At 39.3% G+C, this 21,976-nt stretch overlaps 1 protein-coding gene across 1 annotated transcript in view; it reads right to left on the reverse strand.

The window, feature by feature from the left end:
* LOC139473836 (catalase-like) overlaps positions 1-21,976 on the reverse strand; it is a 28,025-nt gene that overhangs the window by 4,375 nt on the left and 1,674 nt on the right. The window contains exons 2-8 of the mRNA XM_071256602.1: positions 7,610-7,781; positions 6,996-7,106; positions 5,449-5,579; positions 4,300-4,350; positions 2,415-2,594; positions 1,460-1,651; positions 999-1,151 (exon numbers count right to left, since the gene is read on the reverse strand). Of these exons, the coding sequence (XP_071112703.1) occupies positions 999-1,151; positions 1,460-1,651; positions 2,415-2,594; positions 4,300-4,350; positions 5,449-5,579; positions 6,996-7,106; positions 7,610-7,781 (990 nt within the window). The remainder of the gene's footprint in view (positions 1-998; positions 1,152-1,459; positions 1,652-2,414; positions 2,595-4,299; positions 4,351-5,448; positions 5,580-6,995; positions 7,107-7,609; positions 7,782-21,976) is intronic.

Raw genomic sequence — 21,976 nt, forward strand, 5'->3', positions numbered from 1 at the left:
AAAGGAGACAACGAGCCCCTAGGAGTGGAAACACCATTGGGCTGACCCACTAGAAGAGACACCCAAAGGTGGTCCTGACATTGGAGCAGCGACAGTGGCAGGCTTTCGGGAGGAACATGGAGCCTGGCATAATCTGACTCGGTATTCAGCAAAGAATACCGGAATACCATGGAACCGGAAACCCAGCAAACAGGGCGAAGGCTATGGGGATCCCAAGAGGACTACATGCATTCCACACACTGATGGTCGTCATCAACTTCAGACACCAGTTCTGTGATAACAATGTAGTCCATCAAACCTACAACAATAGTGTGAGAATTGTAAATGTAACCCACGAGCAATAATAACGCACCCAACTCCGTGTTAAAGTTGGGGAGGCATAACCATCTGAGCGGTATAACCAGCACAGAATGAAGTTCATGTGCAGCAGATGCAAAAAAAAAAAGGAAATACCCCGAGTCAACGTAACAAGTAAAAATACCACAGAAATGAACACTAGGAGGACACCAAAGAGCACTGCAATCACAAAAAAACATGTATTATAGTATGACATGCACACAAAGGAAGAAAGTTCCCAGCCATTAATATTGCTAGAAAAGCGCACATAATTGTTTCACAAACAAAGAATTTATCACTAAGTAATCAAACCCAAAGACAAGCAAGTCTAACCCCAAATCAAAAATGAAGCATGTAGCTGATACGTCTTGTCACTTCGGCGATGAAGGAAAGATGACAAGCCCAGGAGCAAGGTGAAGCAAGGTGGTCAGATGGTGTGTTTGGGTGACATTGTTCTACACTATCTTATGATTGACTTAAGAAAGAATATTGCATACTGTCGTGGATGGATAAGATAAAAAGTAGATTTTTTCAAAAACATTTACCTTAAACATACAACACAAAGGCAGCATTTGTTTAGAAAATGTTTCCGTAGGCCAGTCAAAACCTTTCAGCATATGAATTAAACCAACATTAGCCTGTAACTGGACAGGACAACTTGCCTGCAGCATCTTGTCAGGGCTGGCCTCAATGCCTGTCACCATGTGGGCCGGGGAGAAGGCGATCTGCTCCACCTCAGCAAAGTAGTTCTTGGGGTTCCTGTTGAGGACCATGCGACCGACGGGGATCAGAGGGAACTCCCCTTGGGGCCACACCTACAACACATGTATGAACTGTGGAGAATTGTCAACATTTAAAGCAAAATATGTTACGGTTACGATCAACAGGGATCAGAAGATACTCCCTTGGGGCAACACCTACAACTCATACACACATCAACCATAGGGAATTGTCAACAACTAAAGCAAAATATGTAATGGTTACGACCAACAGGGATCAGAGGGAACTCCCCTTGAGGCCACACCTACAACTCATACACACATCAACTATAGGGAACTGTCTATCAAGAAAGCTGTATGCTCTACCAAGAAGTCTGTATGCACAAAGTGATCATGTCTCCTACCTTGGTGAGATCGAAGGGGTTCCATCTGAACCTTTCTGCCTCCTCGAAGCTCATCACCTGGATGTAGGCAGACCATGACGGGAAGTTGCCCTCGGCAATGGCATTGTGCAAGTCACGGGTGGCATAGTCGGGGTCACTGGCAGAGAGTTGATCAGCCTGAGATCCTGTCATATTCTTGATGCCTTGGTCAGTCTGTTTATAAATGGAAGAGTGAGTCAACCGTATCTGGCCATAACTCAGTTGTCTTTTTTCTACTTTCCCAAATGTCTTGTCAGCTCACAAACAATTAAGATCCTAAAATAATTTGGGTCAGAATTTAATGGAGGGTCAGCAAGAAATTTGATCCCAACCTCATCAATACAAGGGGCACGGGTGGCCCAGGCGTCTAAATCACTGCAATTCACTGTGCAGAGTTGCATCCCTTGGGCACGCCAGAAACCTATGATTGTTGGTTCAAATCATGGCTCGCGCCGATTATGTTTCTAGGTTTGTCAGCACGATACCCGTGCTCGTGGGTTCACCAAAGTGGTAAACTTCCGAGACCTGCATCACTTCGGGCTTTCCTCCCACACTAACCTGACACGCCGCAATATAACTGGAATACTGTTAAATGCAGCGTTAAACCAAACTCACTCACTCATCAATACAGGTCACCTCCAAAGACTGACTGCTCATCTAAAACAAACATGTTCTTTTATTAAATCAGACAAAAAGAAAAAGAATTAATACTAAAAAAAGTCTTCTTATGAAACAGCAACAAAATAATAATTTGAAATTCTGACAGTATGTATACAAAAAGGTTCAAAAACAAGTTCTGGACCTAAAACTATTTCTAAGCTTGAACACTTATGAATTAAAATGCATCCCCAACAATAATATGTAATAGATGAACTGCACAAACAACTTTTCAAACACACATTATCCTTCAAACCTCCATCTAACAGGACACTCTTACCTTAAAGTGAAACTTGCAGTAAACAGCCTCCCCACGGGCGTTAACCATCTTGAAAGTGTGGCTGCCATAGCCGTTCATGTGGCGAAAACCGTCTGGAGTGCCGCGGTCTGAGAACAGGAAGGACACCTGGTGGCTGGTCTCGGGACGCAGGGTAATGAAGTCCCAGAACATGTCAGGGTCCTGTCAACATGTTCGCAAATATGTCACATGAAACCATTTTATCAGTGTCTGGTATACTCAAACAGTTTGTCAGTGTTTCATATACTCAGTGTCAGATAAACGCATTTTGGCAGTTTGATATACCGAGTGCCTGATATACTCAAGCATTTTGGCAGTTTGATTTACTCAGTGTCTGATAAACTCAAGCATTAGTCAGTGTTTGATATACTCTGTGCCTGATATACTCAAGCATTTTGGCAGTTTGATTTACTCAGTGCCTGATATACTCAAGCATTTTGGCAGTTTGATTTACTCAGTGTCTGATAAACTCAAGCATTAGTCAGTGTTTGATATACTCTGTGCCTGATATACTCAAGCATTTTGGCAGTTTGATTTACTCAGTGCCTGATATACTCAAGCATTTTGGCAGTTTGATTTACTCAGTGCCTGATATATTCAAGCATTTTGGCAGTTTGATTTACTCAGTGCCTGATATATTCAAGCATTTTGGCAGTTTGATTTACTCAGTGTCTGAAAAACTCAAGCATTAGTCAGTGTTTGATATACTCTGTGCCTGATATACTCAAGCATTTTGGCAGTGTTTGATATACTCAAGCATTGTGTCATTGATTGACATGCTCAGTCAGTGTGATTGTCTGATATACTGAAGCATTTTAACAGTCTGATATACTCAGTGTCTGATAAACTCAAGCATTTAGTCAGTGTTTGATATACTCAGTGCCTGATATACTGAAGCATTTTGGCAGTGTTTGATACTCAAGCATTGTGTTATTGATTGACATACTCAGTCAGTGTGATTGTCTGATATACTCAAGCATGTTAACAGTCTGATATACTCAGTGTCTGATATACTCAGTGTTTGTTATACTCAGGCATCCTGTTATTTTTATTACTTGGATAACGAAACTGCCACCCTTTAATTTCACAAATATCATTTTCTATTCCTGCCTGTAAACTTATTTCACTGAAGAGAAATTGAATACATTTCACTTACAAGTCCCTAAGAACTCTTTTCACAATCTGACTTAACCAGATGATCCTCAACTGTCGGCACAGGACATGAGCTTATTTATTGCCACACATGATTAATTCATTGATTAAGAATTTTTCTGTAATCAGCATACTTCATTACATATGTCACTAGCACTTCATTACATATGTCAATAGCAAGGTGTACAGATTTTGACACGCTGAAAGTTCTCGTACACACCAGTGATCTCAAGGACTTTCAGTTTGCAATATCCTATACATTCTGCTTATGACACATGCAACTTTATCTGACTTTCTAAAACATCAGTTAGGCAAACAATTTGTAAACTATCTAACCCTCCTCATCTCCTTGCATCCAGTCTTCAACATTGCGTACATTTTTTCCTCAATTACATAGTTCTTTCAGACTCTCTTTTCCACTGGCATTTAATCACAAAAATAATGTGGAGAATTCTGTAGATAAAGAACTACCCGTTGTTTAATCAAGGCCTGGCGTTTACTCGGATCCCAGGGATTATTCAAGGTCCAGTGATTAATTGAGGAAATTTGGTAACTTACATCATTTATCACATTCAATATCAATCAATGCTAATATCAAACATCTGAGTAAGTTTAGCCACTGAAAGTTAAATGTATCTTCCAAGTGCAAAAGTGAGATGCTGTGTACAGAAAGGGATGTAGGTCTAGCCCATGCCGGCAAGGTGGACTGTCCTACCTTCAAGTTGGTGACAGGGTTTCTCTTCTGGGTGTGAATAAAACTGGGGAACTGAAACAGACAAACAAGCTCACATAGTTCCTTGATTATGAGTTTAATCCATCAGTGCCTCGCTCCACTAAGCGATCACCTAGGTGATCATAGCTCCCGTACTTTAACATAGACTTACGACTGCCATTGCGTAAGCATCACTTTATGAAACGAGGCCCTGGTCTATGAGAGGTAACATGTAAAAGTCATAAGAAGATAAGATGCCAGACAGGACCCAGTATGTTCAACCATCAGAAGAGTAGATATCTGCATTAAAGATGCCCATGTTCTTCCATTGTTTTATGGGGCGGTGGGTGTCATGAGAACGTGATGATCCTGATCATTGCTCATGTTTCGAGTCACTGGTTCTCGTGGTCCAAACTCAGGTCATCCCAGGACAGCAGAAATATTGCTGACTGTGGCGTCAAACAACATTCACTCACTCACTTTTACAGTTCTACTAATGTTCCACTCTTGTACAAGTGTTCTACTACTATTCCACTCTTGTAATACAAGTGTTCAACTAATATTCCACTCTTGTACTACAAGCATTCTACTAATGTTCAACTCTTGTACTAGAAGTGTTCTACTTATATCCCATTCTTGTACCACAAGTGTTCTACTAATATTCCACGCTTGTACTACAAGAATTCTACTAATGTTCCACTCTTGTACTACAAGCGTTCTACTAATATTCCACTCTTGTACTACAAGCGTTCTACTAATATTCCACTCTGGTACTACAAGCGTTCTACTAATATTCCACTCTTGTACTACAAGCGTTCTACTAATATTCCACTCTTGTACTACAAGCGTTCTACTGATATTCCACTCTTGTACTACAAGCGTTATACTAATATTCCACTCTGGTACTACAAGTGTTCTACTAATATTCCACTCTTGTACTACAAGCGTTATACTAATAGTCCACTCCTGTACTACAAGTGTTCTGCTAATATTCCACTCCTGTACTACAAGTGTTCTGCTAATATTCCACTCCTGAACTACAAGTGTTCTGCTAATATTCCACTCTTGTACTACAAGCATTCTACTAATATTCCACTCCTGTACTACAAGTGTCCTACGACTGTTCTCTGTTTGTCTACTGTCACTACTCACAAGAATGGGGTCTCTGATAAAGAAGATGGGAGTGTTGTTGCCCACAAGATCCCAGTTTCCATCTTCAGTGTAGAACTTCATGGCAAACCCGCGGGGATCTCTGGCTGTGTCAGCTGATCCCTTCTCTCCACCTTTAGGCAGTCAATGCATGTATCATTAATATGATCATTTGCAGTAAACATCATCGATGTTATCAATAATACAAGATGTTTTGGTAAGGATAATGAACTACATTAATCAAGATTTGACTTCAATATTATGTGCGATTATGGAGGTAAAAACGTACAAACTGGTGTGCACGTTGCATTAATGCACATAGCGTATTTTACCATGTTTACAGTAAATGTGCAAACCAGTTTTTACAACAATACATCCAAAACGCTATAAATATAAATAAGGTAACATTAGTTACATAAAAAATGTAGACAAGGATACGAAATTAGATACATTGTTTAGAGCAATAATGCCACACAAGCCCCATCCATTCTATTATCGGTCAATCAGTCAAAAAGAAGTCTGCTAGTGGGACCTTATATATTTAAGTTTATGAAAACATTAATGTAAACAAGACTACTTTGTTACAATATAATTCTTTTGGTTACATTCGAGGAGGGTGCACTCTTTAAGCTTTAGCCTGTGCTGTTATCATTAGGCTGGTCCAAAATGTCCATAATGTTATGAATGAACTTGCCCTGAATCGGAAATAGTAGAAATAAAAGTTACAAAGCCAATTCTTAACATCATTTTTGTCTGTCAACTTTATTTTCTAAAATATTTAAGGAATATTTTAAAACAACCCTGATACATGAGTTAGCCTCTGTAACTTGGCATATTGAAAAGGAAAGCTGTAGATAAAAAAAAAATTAGGGCTAGCCTCATATATTGATCGAATAACGTTGAACACCATGACCCTCAATGTCATAAATTCACAACCTCAAAACATAAAAACATAAAATCATTTGGAACAAAATCTAGGTTCATAATCTACACAGCTCATATACTAGATTTGGGTATTAAACCATCTGAAGCCAAAAGTCAATCTACAGATACAAACAGGACAGTATCAAGTCTTTGAATGACATTTAGAAGTGATAAACATAAAGAAGAGAATTTGTCACTTCATCAAGAGGAACACAACGTGTCGGGGTATGATGATGAAGGAGTAAACATATACTCTGAAACATTGTATAAAGAAGTTGACATCCATAATTCTCTCCCTCAGGACACTATCACCTACCACTTACACTAACTACCAACCATAGCCACATGTATACAGAGTTACTTCCCTTATACCAAACATGTGATAGACACTTGCAATTAGCAAGTGTCTTTGTCAGGTGCACTTCACTGGCATGGCCGCAAGATGTTGGTTTTAAGCATGGCTGTTTATGAGAGCCATTGAGTAAGTATCTACATGATAGGATGAGACGCATTTATGACAATGATAGGCATGTTGTATTTAATTATGTTTCATTATTAAAGCTTTCAAGTATTACGTTGTTCTGTAATGTGGCGTCAGTTTTATAGAAATCATAAGAAACACTTACCAACAGTTGAAAACCTGATCGCCATTGGAGTCCTCTTGCCAACATGTTCAAATATTTTGGCCTTACAGTACCTTGTGATGTCGTGTGTCACCTCAAAGTAGCCAAATGCTCCTGCAATGAGGGGAACACAAATGAGTACATTCAACACAAGTAATGTCCAACATATATTCCCATACTTTCCTCAAGTCATCATTACCTGTGCATCAACCTGAAAGAGACCAGTATTTGTTTATTTACAAAGACCAATTAATATGCTCATACATAATTCTTTCTGAAAATGTTTTTTATTTCATGATGTATGCTTAAAAAAGGATCCTTTAAAATTGACCTTTCAAATAATACCATAAGAAATGATACAATTATTATTGACAAAAACATTGTCATAAATAAGAGATAGAACTACACACCCATTGAAGATCTGGGTTAGAATTAGTCTTCAGTAACCCATGCTTGTTTTTATTTTCGAGTCCGTCTTGCTGCCTAGGTTGATGCATGTCATGTATCCCAATTGCATGGATCGATGCTCATGATGTCAATCACTGGATTATAGACCCCCATCATATAGCTTCAATATTGCTGAGTGCAGAATTAAACTTAAAAGAATCAGCAATCACCTGCTCCTTTGGCATGGACAACACGTTCTGGAATCCGCTCTCTGTTAAAATGGGCCATCTCATCTGTAAACACAAAGTCCTGCAGCAGCACAGGCCCCCGTGGTCCAACAGTCATGGTGGCATTCTTGCGCCCAACAGGGGCACCTGTGCCTGTGGTGAGGACATCAGGTTTCTACAAAAGACAAAAAATTCTGAATCTAACCTCTACTCTCAAAACAACAATTACAGTGTGAACGGGTTTAAAGCAGCTTTATAATTTAGGTTACCCCCTGGTATCAGGGATTTATCTAGGACTTCAAACAAAGACACAGGGATGCGCGGTTACTTCAAGAATGGCCGGCTGATTACGGAACCTATATTTGAAAGGACTGCGACAGATCCAATTGATTCTCGTCGAAAGACAAGATCAGGTGCCAGGAACAAAACTACTTGAGGACTCGGCCCGGCCCCGGTCAATTGTTCACAGGAGCCAAATGAACGACGCACCGGTATCAACCTAACTCATGAAATTGATAACACTCTGTGCCGATTTCTTTGCTGGAATGTGAATGGTCTATCCAGTAAACTCTCAAATAATGACTTTATTTCATATCTACAAACCTTTGACTTTCTTTGTCTATCGGAAACCTTTTTGGACAACGTAGACTATGACTGGTTGCCTGGATATAAAATATTTTACTCTCCGTCGGTGAAATTGTCAGGTCATGGCAGGAATAGTGGTGGAGTTTGCTTTGCTGTCAGGTATGAATTCCAACAGTTTTGTGTGTTACGTCGAAATGATATTGACAATCTTTTGACCATAGAAATTAAGAAAACTCCCTTCGGTTTACCAAAAGATATTCTGATATTTTGTTTATATATTCCCCCTGAAAACTCAACGTATTACGTGAAAAATCCAAATACTTGCTTATTTGATAAAATTGATAACTTTCTTCTCGACCTATCAGAGTACCTATCTGATTTCTTTATATTACTGTGTGGGGATTTCAATTCTCGAACAGGTACTGAGAATAACCCTCCAGAACCTGAATTAAATCACGGTGATCCAGATATATTTCCTGAAGACAATCCTTGTGACATTAGTAAACGATCGTCACTTGATGATGTGGTTAACAAATTTGGTCGCTTTCTTCTTAATTTATGTTACGTTTATAACCTGTATATCATGAATGGCAGAGTGCATGGCGACAGAAGTGGTGAACAAACATATGTAAGTAGTAATGGCAGTAGCACTGTTGACTATTTTATAGCGTCAGCTGAATTCTTCAGATTTGTTGATTGCCTAACTGTTGGGGAGAGCACAGACTCCGACCACTTTCCTTTAGAACTACAGTGTGCATTGTATAATCCTGTATCAGAACCATTATCAGAGGATATATTTTCTGACAGCTTTAGATGGAATGAATCTAAAAAACCTGACTTCTTACGATGTCTAAGCAATAATTTTGATGAGGTGTCTGACACTCTGTTTCAGTCTTTGAGGAGTAATATGCATGATGCGGTCGATCTCTTTATAAACATTCTTTTGGAGTCTGGCAAATGTATGAAACGAGGCTCGTGTTCAAATTTAGTTCCTAAAAAGCTGTTTAGTTTAAACGGTAAATGTAAAGAACACAAGAGATCAGCCAGAAGAGCACTTCGCGAGTTTCGTCGAAATAGATCAGAACTAAATAGAAGAAGTTATTGTAAACTGAGAAACAAATATAAAACAGAATGCAGACAACACCTTAACTCTTTAAGACATCTAAAATTGAATAAATTAACCAACTCATTAAACAACTCAAAGCTTTTTTGGAAAGAGATAAAATCTCTACGTAATCCAGTCATTGCACGTAATAATATTACAGGTCCTGAATGGCTTCTCCATTTCAAACAGGTTTTTGGAAATAACCATATTTTCGACGATAACATCCATGATGTTGCTAATGATGTAAATTTATCTGATGTTGAGCGAGATATTTTAGAATCGGAAATTGAAGTCGCTGAAATACACGATGCCATTAATACACTTAAATCAGGTAAATCTCCAGGCCCCGATGATGTCCTAGCTGAAATGTTAAAAAGTTCAAAACATATCATTACTCCTTTTTTGCACAAATGTTTTAACGAAATATTCAGAAAGGGTATATTCCCAAATGCATGGTCTAGATCTGTCATTGTGCCTGTATTCAAAAAGGGAGACGTGACTAACCCCGATAACTATAGAGCAATTTCTCTAACAAGCATCTTAGGTAAACTGTTTGCTATAATTCTAAACAGTCGTCTTTCTACCTGGGCTAATGTTTTTGACAAAATCCCACCAACTCAAGCTGGCTTTAGAAAATCATATTCACCAGCTCATAATATTTTCTCACTTTATGCTATTGTTCAGAGATATCTCGGATGCCGAAAACGAAAACTTTATATTGCCTTTGTAGATTTTAAAAAAGCTTTCGACACTGTTGACCGATGTAAACTTTGGGATTGTCTTAGGGCAGCTGGTGTTGGTGGGAAAATGTTTACCATTTTAAAATCAATGTATGAAAATGTAAAATCTTGTATACGACATAATAGTGGAGTCACCGATTATTTTGACTGCCCCATGGGAGTTAAACAAGGTTGTATCTTGAGTCCTCTCCTATTTTCATTCTTCATTAATGAGCTTTCCTTTGATGTTCAACAAAACGGTAAACACGGAGTGCAATTATACCCTGACCTTTATGAATTACTTATATTACTTTTTGCCGATGACGTGATTCTAATCTCTGACTCTATTATCGGACTTCAGAAACAAATTGATATACTATACAGTTACACTGTTACATGGAAGCTATCTGTTAACTTGGAAAAAACTAATATTATCGTATTTAGGAGGGGAGGTCCTCTTGCATCGAGAGATAAATGGTTCTTTAATAACCAACCTATAAATGTTACAAACATGTATAAATACCTCGGTGTTGTTTTACCGTTTAACCTTAATCTTAAACATCTCGTTAACGATCTCGCCCTACGAGCAAAAAAGGCCCTAATAAATCTATTTGTCGTTCTAGATAAATTGCGTGTTATCTCACCTACTATCTTCTTCAAAATGTTTGATGCTCAAGTTCAACCAATCTTATTATATGGATCAGAGGTCTGGGGTTTTGAAACCTATTACAATATTGAAAAGGTACACTTAACTGCATGTAAAAGATTTCTAAATGTTTCTAAATCGGCTCCAAATCATATGGTCTATGGCGAATGTGGCAGATACCCGTTATATATTTGTTCATATTTACGTTTACTCAGACACTGGCTCAAAATAACAGAGATGTCGCGGGAACGAATCCCCAAAAAATGCTACGAAATGCTTGTCTATCGCGATAGTGTTGGTTACGTAACCTGGGCATCAAACATTAAGCATTTACTCTTCTCTCACGGATTTGGATATGTTTGGCTTAATCAAAGCGTTGGAGACAAAAGGTATTTTCTTAGCTCTTTTAAGCAGGTAGCAATTGATATGTTTACTCAAAATTGGAGGTCGTCACTAGATAACAGTACACGCTACGACGTTTATAAAACCTTTAAATATTGTCTAACACCAGAGGTTTACCTGCATACTATAACAGAGAGAAAAATTAGAGACACATTTATTAAACTTAGGCTAGGGTTAAATGATTTGATGTGCAACAGGGGTCGCTTCTCCTCTATTCCTAAGGATATGCGTTTCTGTCCATTCTGCGAAAACCATATTGAAAACGAATTACACTTTTTGTTTATATGTCCAATTTACGACAACCTAAGATTGAAATATATGCCTGATATAACTAAGAACCACTATTCCATGAACAAAATATTATCTTTTAATGGTATCTCTAGTAAAAAATTAACTAAGATATTACAATACATCTATCAAAGTCTACGAGTGCGTAGTAAACTACTTAGTAAATCCGATATGTCCAGAAATAATAAGTTGTTTTGAAACTTTCGCATCTAGATCAGGAGTATCTACATTTCATTTTTGTCTGTTTGTTTCTACTAGAAATGCATATACATTTTAATTGTCTAATTGTCCTGACATGATGAGTATATTTCTGATAGATCCTTCTGTATTGAATGTCGCGCTATGGCTGAAAGCCTTTGCGACGTAAAACGTCATATTTCCATTCCATTCCTTTGGTATTCCTTTTGTATTTTTTCTACTACTGCTGCCACTGTGGTTATAACCAATGTTATTACAATACCTTTATTATATGTCAAGTATCATATTAGTTATCAAATAATTATAAAATGCGCTGTACAGCTGTAAATAATATTGTTTATCTGTATGTGTATATGGGCCAATGGCCTTTCATACAATAAAGATTGATTGATTGAACAAAGTGCCCTTGGAGGACAAACTGGGAAAAACTCTTTCAAAACTCGGATTTTTGTTAAAGTTCTTATTTTCTCAAATTTGGAGGTATTTTAACATTGCACTCCATGCAATAGTGTAAAACTAGGAACTAAACCTTTTTCGATCCTCTTTATTGGTCCTGTAATCACTGAAATACAAGTCATCCATACAAAGCCATATAACATTGGTTATAACTTAAACTACATTTGTTATTACAATTTGACAATTTGTAATGACATTGGGTGCAGACTTGGGGCCAAATATTCGCCTGAGCCTCTGACCTAGATAAATCCCTGGTTACATGATGGTGTATCAGCCGTGTGGGGAAAAAGCCTCAAATGCTGCAGGTCACAGATGTTGACCGCTATGATCAAACCAACAGGAACAGGTATGATGCTGACGAACAAGGATCAAAATCAGTGAGAATCTTGAATCAAGGACCAGTGGATCCTTGCACAGAGAAAGAGTCAGGGTTTTACCGTGACTTACAAAAGTTGAGGTCTGGGAGACCCCCAATAATTTATCTTAAGGATCTTTGCAGGCAATATGAGGGCCCTGAAAAGTAATGAAAGGATGTTGTGTAATGTAGATTTTCATAATCACTTTAGAGCCTGGAATGAATCAACTACCATGTGGACAGTGGTCATGATTGATGGGTGAAATGACAGAAATCCATAACTGCTCTTGATGCACTGCAGGTACAAAGAATATTATTGTGCATCCTTCGGGGCGCAGTATATTGTTTTTCTGCATTTATTCTCAACAGTTTTGCGTACTGGACACACATTTGTGCATTGCATAAAACCCTGAAAAGTGGAACACTGCACAGATGAAAACAAACATGTAGATTCTACTTTCACTGGGACACCAGGCTTGGGTCAATAGCAACTTGGATTGAAGGTATTGAACATGTTAAAAACTAATTTTGTTGGTCTTTTAGTTTTAACTCAAACTTTATGATAGATGTCAATCATGCAGTTAGCAATTACCCTCATTACAAGTTACCTACTGACAAGTCTCAACTTCTTAGGTGGTCATAAATAAAATGTCAAGATCAAGTCTCACACATCAGGCTTGGACAGATGAATGAAAAGGGGCTTACATGTCTTTCAAAACCTGACCCGGACTCAAGTACCGGGCTGCAACGGTAATATTCCAGAGTCTGTTACTGGATCATTTCCCATCCACACAAAATTGAAATGATAGTCCAAGATGAGTTTATTCCCGTAACTTACTTGTGTGACTGTTGCCATGTGCTCTCTCTCACAAGATGTACATGCCAGAGCTCTACTGTGCATGACCTAACAATATAGTGATAGCCTTATGACTCTTTACAGGGATTGATATAGGATAAACTATATAAGTGTCCATGGCAGGCAAATTTGGGAACAAAATTATTTTGTTCAAACATGGAATTTTTTATAAGTTTATATTTTCTTAAGTTCAGAGGTATTTTGAGATTGCACAAAATGCAATAATATAAAACAAAGCATTAAAACCTATTCCTATTCTGTTAGTCTTACAATAAGTGAATAAAGGTTACTTCTACAAAGCCATGAAATTAGTTAGTTATAAATTAATACATTGTAACATCAATTGGGAAATGTTAAGTTCCTTATTGAGAATTTTTATTGCTAATTTCTGAAAACCTTGGGGTCGAATATCAGCCTCTGAGCAGGACTAGATAAATCCCTGCTCTATGTTAAAAATGCACACAGAAACCAGAGTTTCTTCAGCAACACAGGGAGAACTAAAGGTGTGACATATCTCTCCAGGTTGGGTGCTTGAGTCCTTTATGTAACACACCAGTCCATCTGAACCCAAACAGTGCTCAAGTACTCATGTACCGTCAGAACCCTAGCTGTTTGCATGAGCCCTTTTAATAGTAACAGTTGTTAAAATAATATCCTGAATTATCTCATTTACTTCACATGGTTTTATTTTGTAATTTATCCATTTCTATTGCCTCCTGCAATTTTATGCCATTAAAGGGGCACTGATCTAACGCAATTCCCCAGGACTGGTTGTTGCCTTTGTTATTGTTTTTTCCCAGTGAGTACCCGGATGTATAGCAGAAATCTAGACTAGTTCGCGACCTCTGCTGCGCCATTCGTAAGCGCATTAGTCACTTTTATGGGTAGTAATAAGGGCGTATGGTCACATTGATCAACAAAATGAAATACAGTTTTCGAGATAATAAGGAAATGTAGGTATCTTTGTGAATAGCATCGGTAATGGTGACGAAGTTTTGATAAGTCACTTGCTTGGTAATTTTGCGATTTTCGTTTACACTATTCTGACTTGCAACACAAAGTATATATTTCACCTGAGCATATGCTTTTTTTATAGTGTGTATATTTTTTTACTGTCAAATGTGTAACAAATATATTAAACGTCTAAATATTCAGTTATTTTACAAAGTGACTGAAAAACATTTCCATCTGTATTATTATGACAACGAATTCCAAACATTTTGATGTTTAATGTCATCACCAAGAGACTGAAAATGTTACGTTGAAAAGTACATTTCTAAGTTGTTTGGCTTTTAATCCTACATAATAATCTGTTGTGATGTTTGTAGGCCCTTTTGATCGTCTTGATCAATCTGGACAGATTTTTTAGCCAAAATGACTGAAATATTTACACATTTTATAAATTGCCTGAGAGAATCACATTTTACAAATTGACGGTAATATATACACGCTTACAAAGAAAAAAGACCTGTGACAACAACGTCTATCGTGCATTGAAGAATTTCCCAACCAAGACGTAGAGAAACAAGAACGAATCGGTTCAAATGAAGGAAAATGCAGATATCATAATTACAACCTACCAAATTTATGGGTATAAGTTTTAGGCAGCTTCCTTGTTCGAGGAATGTATCCGTGAATATCCACACAAAGGAACAATATCCCACTCGTCTGCAGCTGTACAAAGAAACCTATTCGATGTCACGTGTCTCAGTAACAATCAAATATTTTAAAAGATATATATCGTTTCGGGATATTATAACCCGTGTTCGTTTCTCAACTGATCGCTTGGATTGTTACAGGTGTTTTACATAGGTGTCAAGTCTCAATGGTTGGCTGAGAAAAGCCCACGTGACAAGTATTTTCATAACGTCCACGGTTCCTAAAAATTCCATTGAGTGATAGATAACAATGATCAATCAATCAACGTATTATGAGTTGGTGTTGTATATAGTACCTTTCACCCATTGTAAGTGCATTCAGTTAAATTTTGCATCCCCTGTGTAATATATTCCGTATTTTCAAGGGTGTAAGTAGATACATGTTGAGTGGCTCGTCCACGGTCAAAGGGAAATCACTCTGTCAGTCCTCTGGAAGTTGTGCCGCTTAGCGCACTGTCAAATTGAAAGCGCTTACGTCATTTGCTGACGTCATTTGGCTGACGTATCTTTGTCAGCCATGTTTTATCAAACATAAAACAAACGTGACCCAAATTCTTTGTTGTTTTCAGTTTTCAGTCATTCTGAGTGAATGTGACCTGGGTAACATTTGGCGAGCGTGCCAGGATCAGAAGATTCTACGTTACCCAGCACTGAACAACATGGCGGAATGGGAAATCAAGTCCATTATATATGGGTTGAGTCCAACCCGACTGGGTGAGATCCTCGATCGACTAGGAGTAACAGTCAAGTCTACCGAAGATAAAGGACAGTTGTTGACAACAATAGAGTCCTACATTACTGATTGCAAGACAGATGAGAACAAAGGGGCTACCAAGTTAGGCCTACTTCTGACATTCTGTAAGGAAGACAGCATGCCTGTAGACACTGATTCTGGAGTTCATCGTTCCCAAACTCAAGCTTCTTGGAGGAAAGAATTCAAGGTACATGGACAAATCAACGGAAAACTGGGAATCAGCTTTGTTAATCTGGTTAGGCAAATAGATTCTGGGAAACAACGGGGCTATTCTGACACAGAGATTATTGATGGAGTTATCAGAGCAATTAGCACTACAGATCCGTTCCGTGGGTACCTGGAAGGAAACGACAAGTTATCCATACCCGTACTTCGTAAACTGTTACGATCATACTTTCAAGAACGAGGAGCTACAGAGCTATACCAAGACCTAAGCAATGGGGTACAGTCACAGAAAGAAGAAGCCCTAGACTTTGTTCTGAGGATGCTTGATCTCGGCCAGAAGATTCTTTTCTCTTCACTTGAAGAAGGCGCTGATGTGACATATGATCCGACCTTGGTTCGTCAGGTCACACGAAGAAGTATACTGACTAGTCTCAGAGATCCTACATTGGCTCAGGAACTGAAGAATTCATTTGGTAGGGACCCAAGTGATGAAGAGATTGTTACTCTGGTTAGTAGTGCAGTTTCTTCCCTCAACGAGCGAAATCGCAAAACCAAATCAGCAAGTGTGAGAGGAATTCAAGCAGAAAACAGAACTGAAAACCCAAGTACACCGGTGAAAGATGATGCAACTCAAAGCCTGATTAAGGAACTACAAGCTGAAGTGGCTGCATTAAAGATGAACAATACTGCTCAATCAAGAATGGCGCAAAGGAGACCCAAGAGATTATGCGACAGTTGCACAAGTACCGGCAGGAGCTATTGTGATCATTGTTTTGCCTGTGGTTCAAGTGAACATCTGCAGATTGGGTGCAAGAAGCGAAGGCAAAATCGTCGGTCGGAAAACGGGAGCGAGTCAGTGATGTCAGGGGCCCTCTGACTCGTGTGGAAAAGACCCTGAATGTTAGCTGTTGTCAGTGTGAAAAGAACCTTGAAGGATCTAGATATCAGAGATGTTCTAAATGCCATACTACTCCCTACTGCTCCTACAGCTGTCAAGCTGTCCACTGGGACCACCACAAGAGGGTATACAGTGCCATAAGTGGACTTGAGAGCAAAGCTAACAAGATAGATATGGGTGACACAGCTTCACTAACACCAACTCAGAAGCAGGAACTGGTCAGGCTAGTTGGTAAACAGTGCAAGGTACTCTGTCTATTCAATGGTATAAAAACAGAGGTCTTATGGGACACTGGTGCGCAGGTATCGATAGTATCACAGTCATTTCTCGACCAAAACTTCAGAGACAGTGAAATCAGGGACATTCATGAACTTCTGGGTGAAGACCTGACAGTCAAAGCCGCCAATGGGGAAAATATACCATTTCTGGGATGGACAAAAGTGCAATTTCAGTTGTTGAGGGGAGACCCTAACAAATCCCTGAACGTTCCAGTTTTAGCCACAAATCTTACAGATTTTGATTGTCCAATCATTGGTTCTAATGTGATAGAACAGTATCTTAGTGCATATGATGCAGATAGTGTTCATGTGATACAGTCTGGTCTGCCGACAGTAGCTAAATCTAAACTAAATGCTATTGTAAATCTATTGAAAGAGGAGAAATCTGATATATTGTTTGAAGTTTTCAGCAGCAAGCAGGGTATCACAGTTAGCGCAGGACATTGTATGCGTGTGAAATGTCAAGTCAAGTCCAACCTCAAAGAACCGATTACAGCTGTGTTTGAACCAAGTAATGATAACTCTTTGCACGAAGATTTAACAGTTTCAGGATCACTACTCCACATCAAGAGAGGCACTAAGGCCAGCATTCCAGTCACTCTGATGAACCATTCTAGTCGGGACATACAAGTTAAGAGTAAAACACTTCTTGGAACTATCCAACAAATACAGTCAGTGACACCACTGAAACCACCAGACAACCTTGAGACCCCACTGCAGGAAGCAACTGAACGTGCATCGGATGACCCTCCATCGTATCCACAGATACCAGTTACAGATGGAGAACTCTGGCATCCACCAGTGGATCTTGACAACACAGATCTATCTGCAGAAGAGAAAGGGCAGGTACGTCAAATGCTGTATGAGGAATCAAATGTATTTAGTCGAAGTGATGATGACATTGGCACTATTACTGAACTGCAAATGGACATTCGCCTAACTGATAGCACACCAGTACAGAAGAGTTACATGTCTATTCCTCAGCCACTTTATCAGGAAGTTAAGACTTACCTGGAGGATCTTTTGTGCAAAGGGTGGGTGACCCCATCGTCATCACCATCACCATATTCAAGCCCACTTGTGTGTGTACGGAAAAGGGACTCGTCGCTGAGACTATGTGTGGACTTCAGGGCTCTGAATCGTAAAAGTATCCCGGATAGATACCCGATAATTCGTGTTCAAGATGCATTGAACAGATTAGGTGGAAACAGATGGTTTACTCTCCTGGATCAAGGAAAAGCATATCACCAAGGATTCATCCGAGAGGAGTGTCGACCATACACAGCATTCACCAGTCCCTGGGGTTTATATGAATGGACACGCATACCGTTTGGACTCAGTGGGGCGCCAGGTGCATTTCAGCGATTCATGGACCAGTGCCTTCATGGACTCAGAGATAAAATATGCATACCTTATCTAGATGACATAATCTGCTTCAGCAAGGATTTCTCTCAACACATAGAAGATGTTAGGGCAGTATTACATCGCCTACATGAGCATGGTGTGAAACTCAAAGCTAGGAAATGTAACCTCTTTCGGAAGCAATATTTAGGTCACATGGTATCTGAACAAGGAATAGGAATGGACCCAGAGGATAAAGCAGCAGTTCTGAAGCTGAAAACGAACAACCCATCAACTGTTGGTGATGTCCGTAAATTGCTTGGATTCATAGGCTACTACCGAAAGTACATTCCTAACTTTGCCAGACGAGCCCAGTGTTTATTTGAACTGTTACGGAAACCCGAAACAAAACCAGCAAAATCTGCATAGAACAAGTACAAATCTAACAAAGGATCTGGTCAAGTGTCATCCAACTACAAGATTGAATGGACTAAGAGACATCAAGATGCAATAAATGATCTCATTGATGAACTCTTGAGTGACAGAATCATGTGCTATCCTGAATGGGATAAAGAATACATACTCCATGTTGACGCTTCACAAGAAGGTTTGGGTGCTATCCTGTATCAACAAAGAGCAGATGGGCAGTTGGGTGTTATTGCTTATGGTTCAAGATCGCTATCCCCAGCAGAAAAAAATTATCATTCTCATTCTGGAAAGTTGGAGTTTTTAGCTTTAAAATGGGCAATAACTGAAAAGTTCAGGGACTACCTATACTATTCACCCAACTTTGTTGTCTATAGCGACAACAACCCTCTGACGTATGTATTAACAACAGCCAAGCTGGATGGAACCAGACATCGATGGGTAGCTGAGCTAGCAGACTATAACTTCTCTATAAAGTACAAGCCAGGGAAACAGAACAATGATGCTGATGGACTAAGTAGAATGCCATTAGACTTCAATGAATACATGTCCCAATGCACAGAAGAAGTAAACCCAGATGTTATAGGTACGTCTATTCAGGTAGTGAATGCTAGGGAAACAAATGAGGTAACATGGATATCTGCAATCACAGACAGTTACAGCAACTTAACAGATCTTGACTCAATCAGCTGATGATTCAAAACCCTTCCAGTGCTTTACAACAAGAGACATTCGACAAGCCCAGAGGAATGATGATGCTATTAGTCCAACTTTACAGCTACTGCGCCGCAAACGGAGTAGGAGAGAAGGACGGGATGTTGTCCATGACAAGGCCAACCCTGAATTGAACTGTTTACTCAGAGAACTCAATAAGCTCATCTTTGACAAGAATGGTATATTGTGTCGCAAAACTTCAATGTTTGGTCTTCAAGAGAGAATTCAAATGGTGTTGCCAAAAGTGTACAGGTCATTGGTGTTGAAAGAACTCCACAATGACATGGGTCATCAGGGTATCGAGAGAGTGACTGACCTAATCAGGGAGAGATTTTACTGGCCCTTCATGCAGCCTGACATAGAAAGATATGTGACTAAAGAGTGCAGTTGTTTAAAGGACAAACCACCGACTTTCACTCGAAGAGCTCCGCTTACTCCTATCAGAACAACAGCACCATTCCAAATGGTATCGATTGACTTTGTACATCTTGAAAGAAGTTCTGGTGGATTTGAGTACATATTGGTGATATCTGACCATTTCACAAGGTTTGTGCAAGCATATCCTACACGAAATAAGTCTGGGAAAACTGCAGCTGAGAAAATATTCAATAATTTCGTACTTCGCTTTGGCTTCCCGGAGAAACTTCATCATGACCAGGGTAAGGAGTTTGAGAATGAACTATTCCACCATCTTCAGAAGTATTGTAGGATGGCTCGCTCACGCACATCTCCATACCATCCACAAGGAAATGGTCAAGTTGAGAGACTAAACAGAACGCTGTTGGGAATGCTTCGAACACTACCGCAGGAAATGAAGAGCAACTGGAAGGATCATGTGAACAAAGTAGTTGATGCTTACAACTGCACCCGCCATCAGTCCAAGGTTTCTCTCCGTTCTACCTTCTATTTGGTAGATCACCCAGATTGCCTATAGACCTTATGTTCGGTCTGAACCCAGATGAAGAAAGTAGGGATCCAAGGAAGTATGTGGAAAAATGGAAATACTGCATGAAGGAAGCTTACGAGATGGCAAGCAAGAGTGCAGAGAAATCTGCTATCAAAGGGAAAAGGAACTATGATCGAAAAGTGAGAAGTTCTGTTCTACTACCAGGTGACCGAGTACTTGTCAGAAACTTATCTGAACGTGGAGGTCCAGGAAAATTACGAGGATATTGGGAATCAAGGATCCATGTTGTAGTCAGAAGAATGTCGGACGATAGTCCTGTATATGAACTGGAAGCTGAAGATGGAATCGGTCGAAATAGGGTGTTACATAGGAACCTACTATTGCCGTGTGACAGTTTGCCGGTTGAAGAAGCTGTCACAGCTCCAACGCCTAAACCTAGGAAACTATTACAGAAAAAAAGCGTGTTGGACAACCAGTCAAAAGGTAGCAGTGACAGTTCTAGCCCAGACAACATAGCAGTTTGCAGCACACCCTCTGGATCAGATAATGATGATAAATCATCACATGTTGGCAGTGAGTCAGATGAACAGAAGGAGGAGTATTCCAAACAAGTTACATCTGGAAGGGAAACTGAAGAAGAAAACAACTTGTCAACATCAGAAACTGAACATGGAACACAGTCAGACGTTAATGCGTCTGAAGGGACTGTACAACTAGACAGGCCGAGTGAAACAGTAAGTGACTCTGAACTGGCAGATGATGAAGAGGAAGTTGAAAGACTTGGACAACGTAGACGCATCAGGAGAACACCAAATATTCTGACATATGACACTATGGGCAATCCAAGATATGCACCAAGATAGGTCCGATTGCAACCTGTGCGCGTAACCATGTCACCGACAACAAGATTTATGTGGTTCTGTCCAGCAAACCCATATCAGAACTTCAGTTCTCTTCTACAGAATTGTCACAGACAAGCGATGTACCCTATATGGTACAGATCAGCTATCCAGTGTTCCATGTGAATAACTCGAGAAACAGTAATGAGTTGTCTGCACATGCAGATTATCATGATTAGTCAGATGCTAGCTAGTAATATTTGTGCATAATTTAAAGATATAGTTAGCAATGCAAGTTTGCGTAATATGTTGTGAATGAGTCAATGAACATTATGTGTATGTGTATGGCACATCTACCAATGTTGTAGTTATATACTATACTGAGGGTTTTGTATTGCCTATTGGCCACATGGCAATGTCAGTTATCCATCAGATTAAGTCTTTAATGATGTCAGGTACTGCAGTACCTTTGAAGGTGAACACATATGTTCATAACTAATGTATCACATTAGTAGTTCACAGCAGATGTAAATACTTGATGTTGTATTCTCATTAGCTATATTATGTACCCAGTTTGGTCTGTTGTTCAAGAATTTTGGGTCATTTTTTTATGGGGGGAGGGTGTTGTATATAGTACCTTTCACCCATTGTAAGTGCATTCAGTTAAATTTTGCATCCCCTGTGTAATATATTCCGTATTTTCAAGGGTGTAAGTAGATACATGTTGAGTGGCTCGTCCACGGTCTAAGGGAAATCACTCTGTCAGTCCTCTGGAAGTTG

Source organism: Haliotis cracherodii, unplaced genomic scaffold (genome assembly GCF_022045235.1).
Source record: "Haliotis cracherodii isolate W230 unplaced genomic scaffold, xgHalCrac1.p SCAF_3, whole genome shotgun sequence".
In the NCBI taxonomy this organism is placed as follows: domain Eukaryota; kingdom Metazoa; phylum Mollusca; class Gastropoda; order Lepetellida; family Haliotidae; genus Haliotis; species Haliotis cracherodii.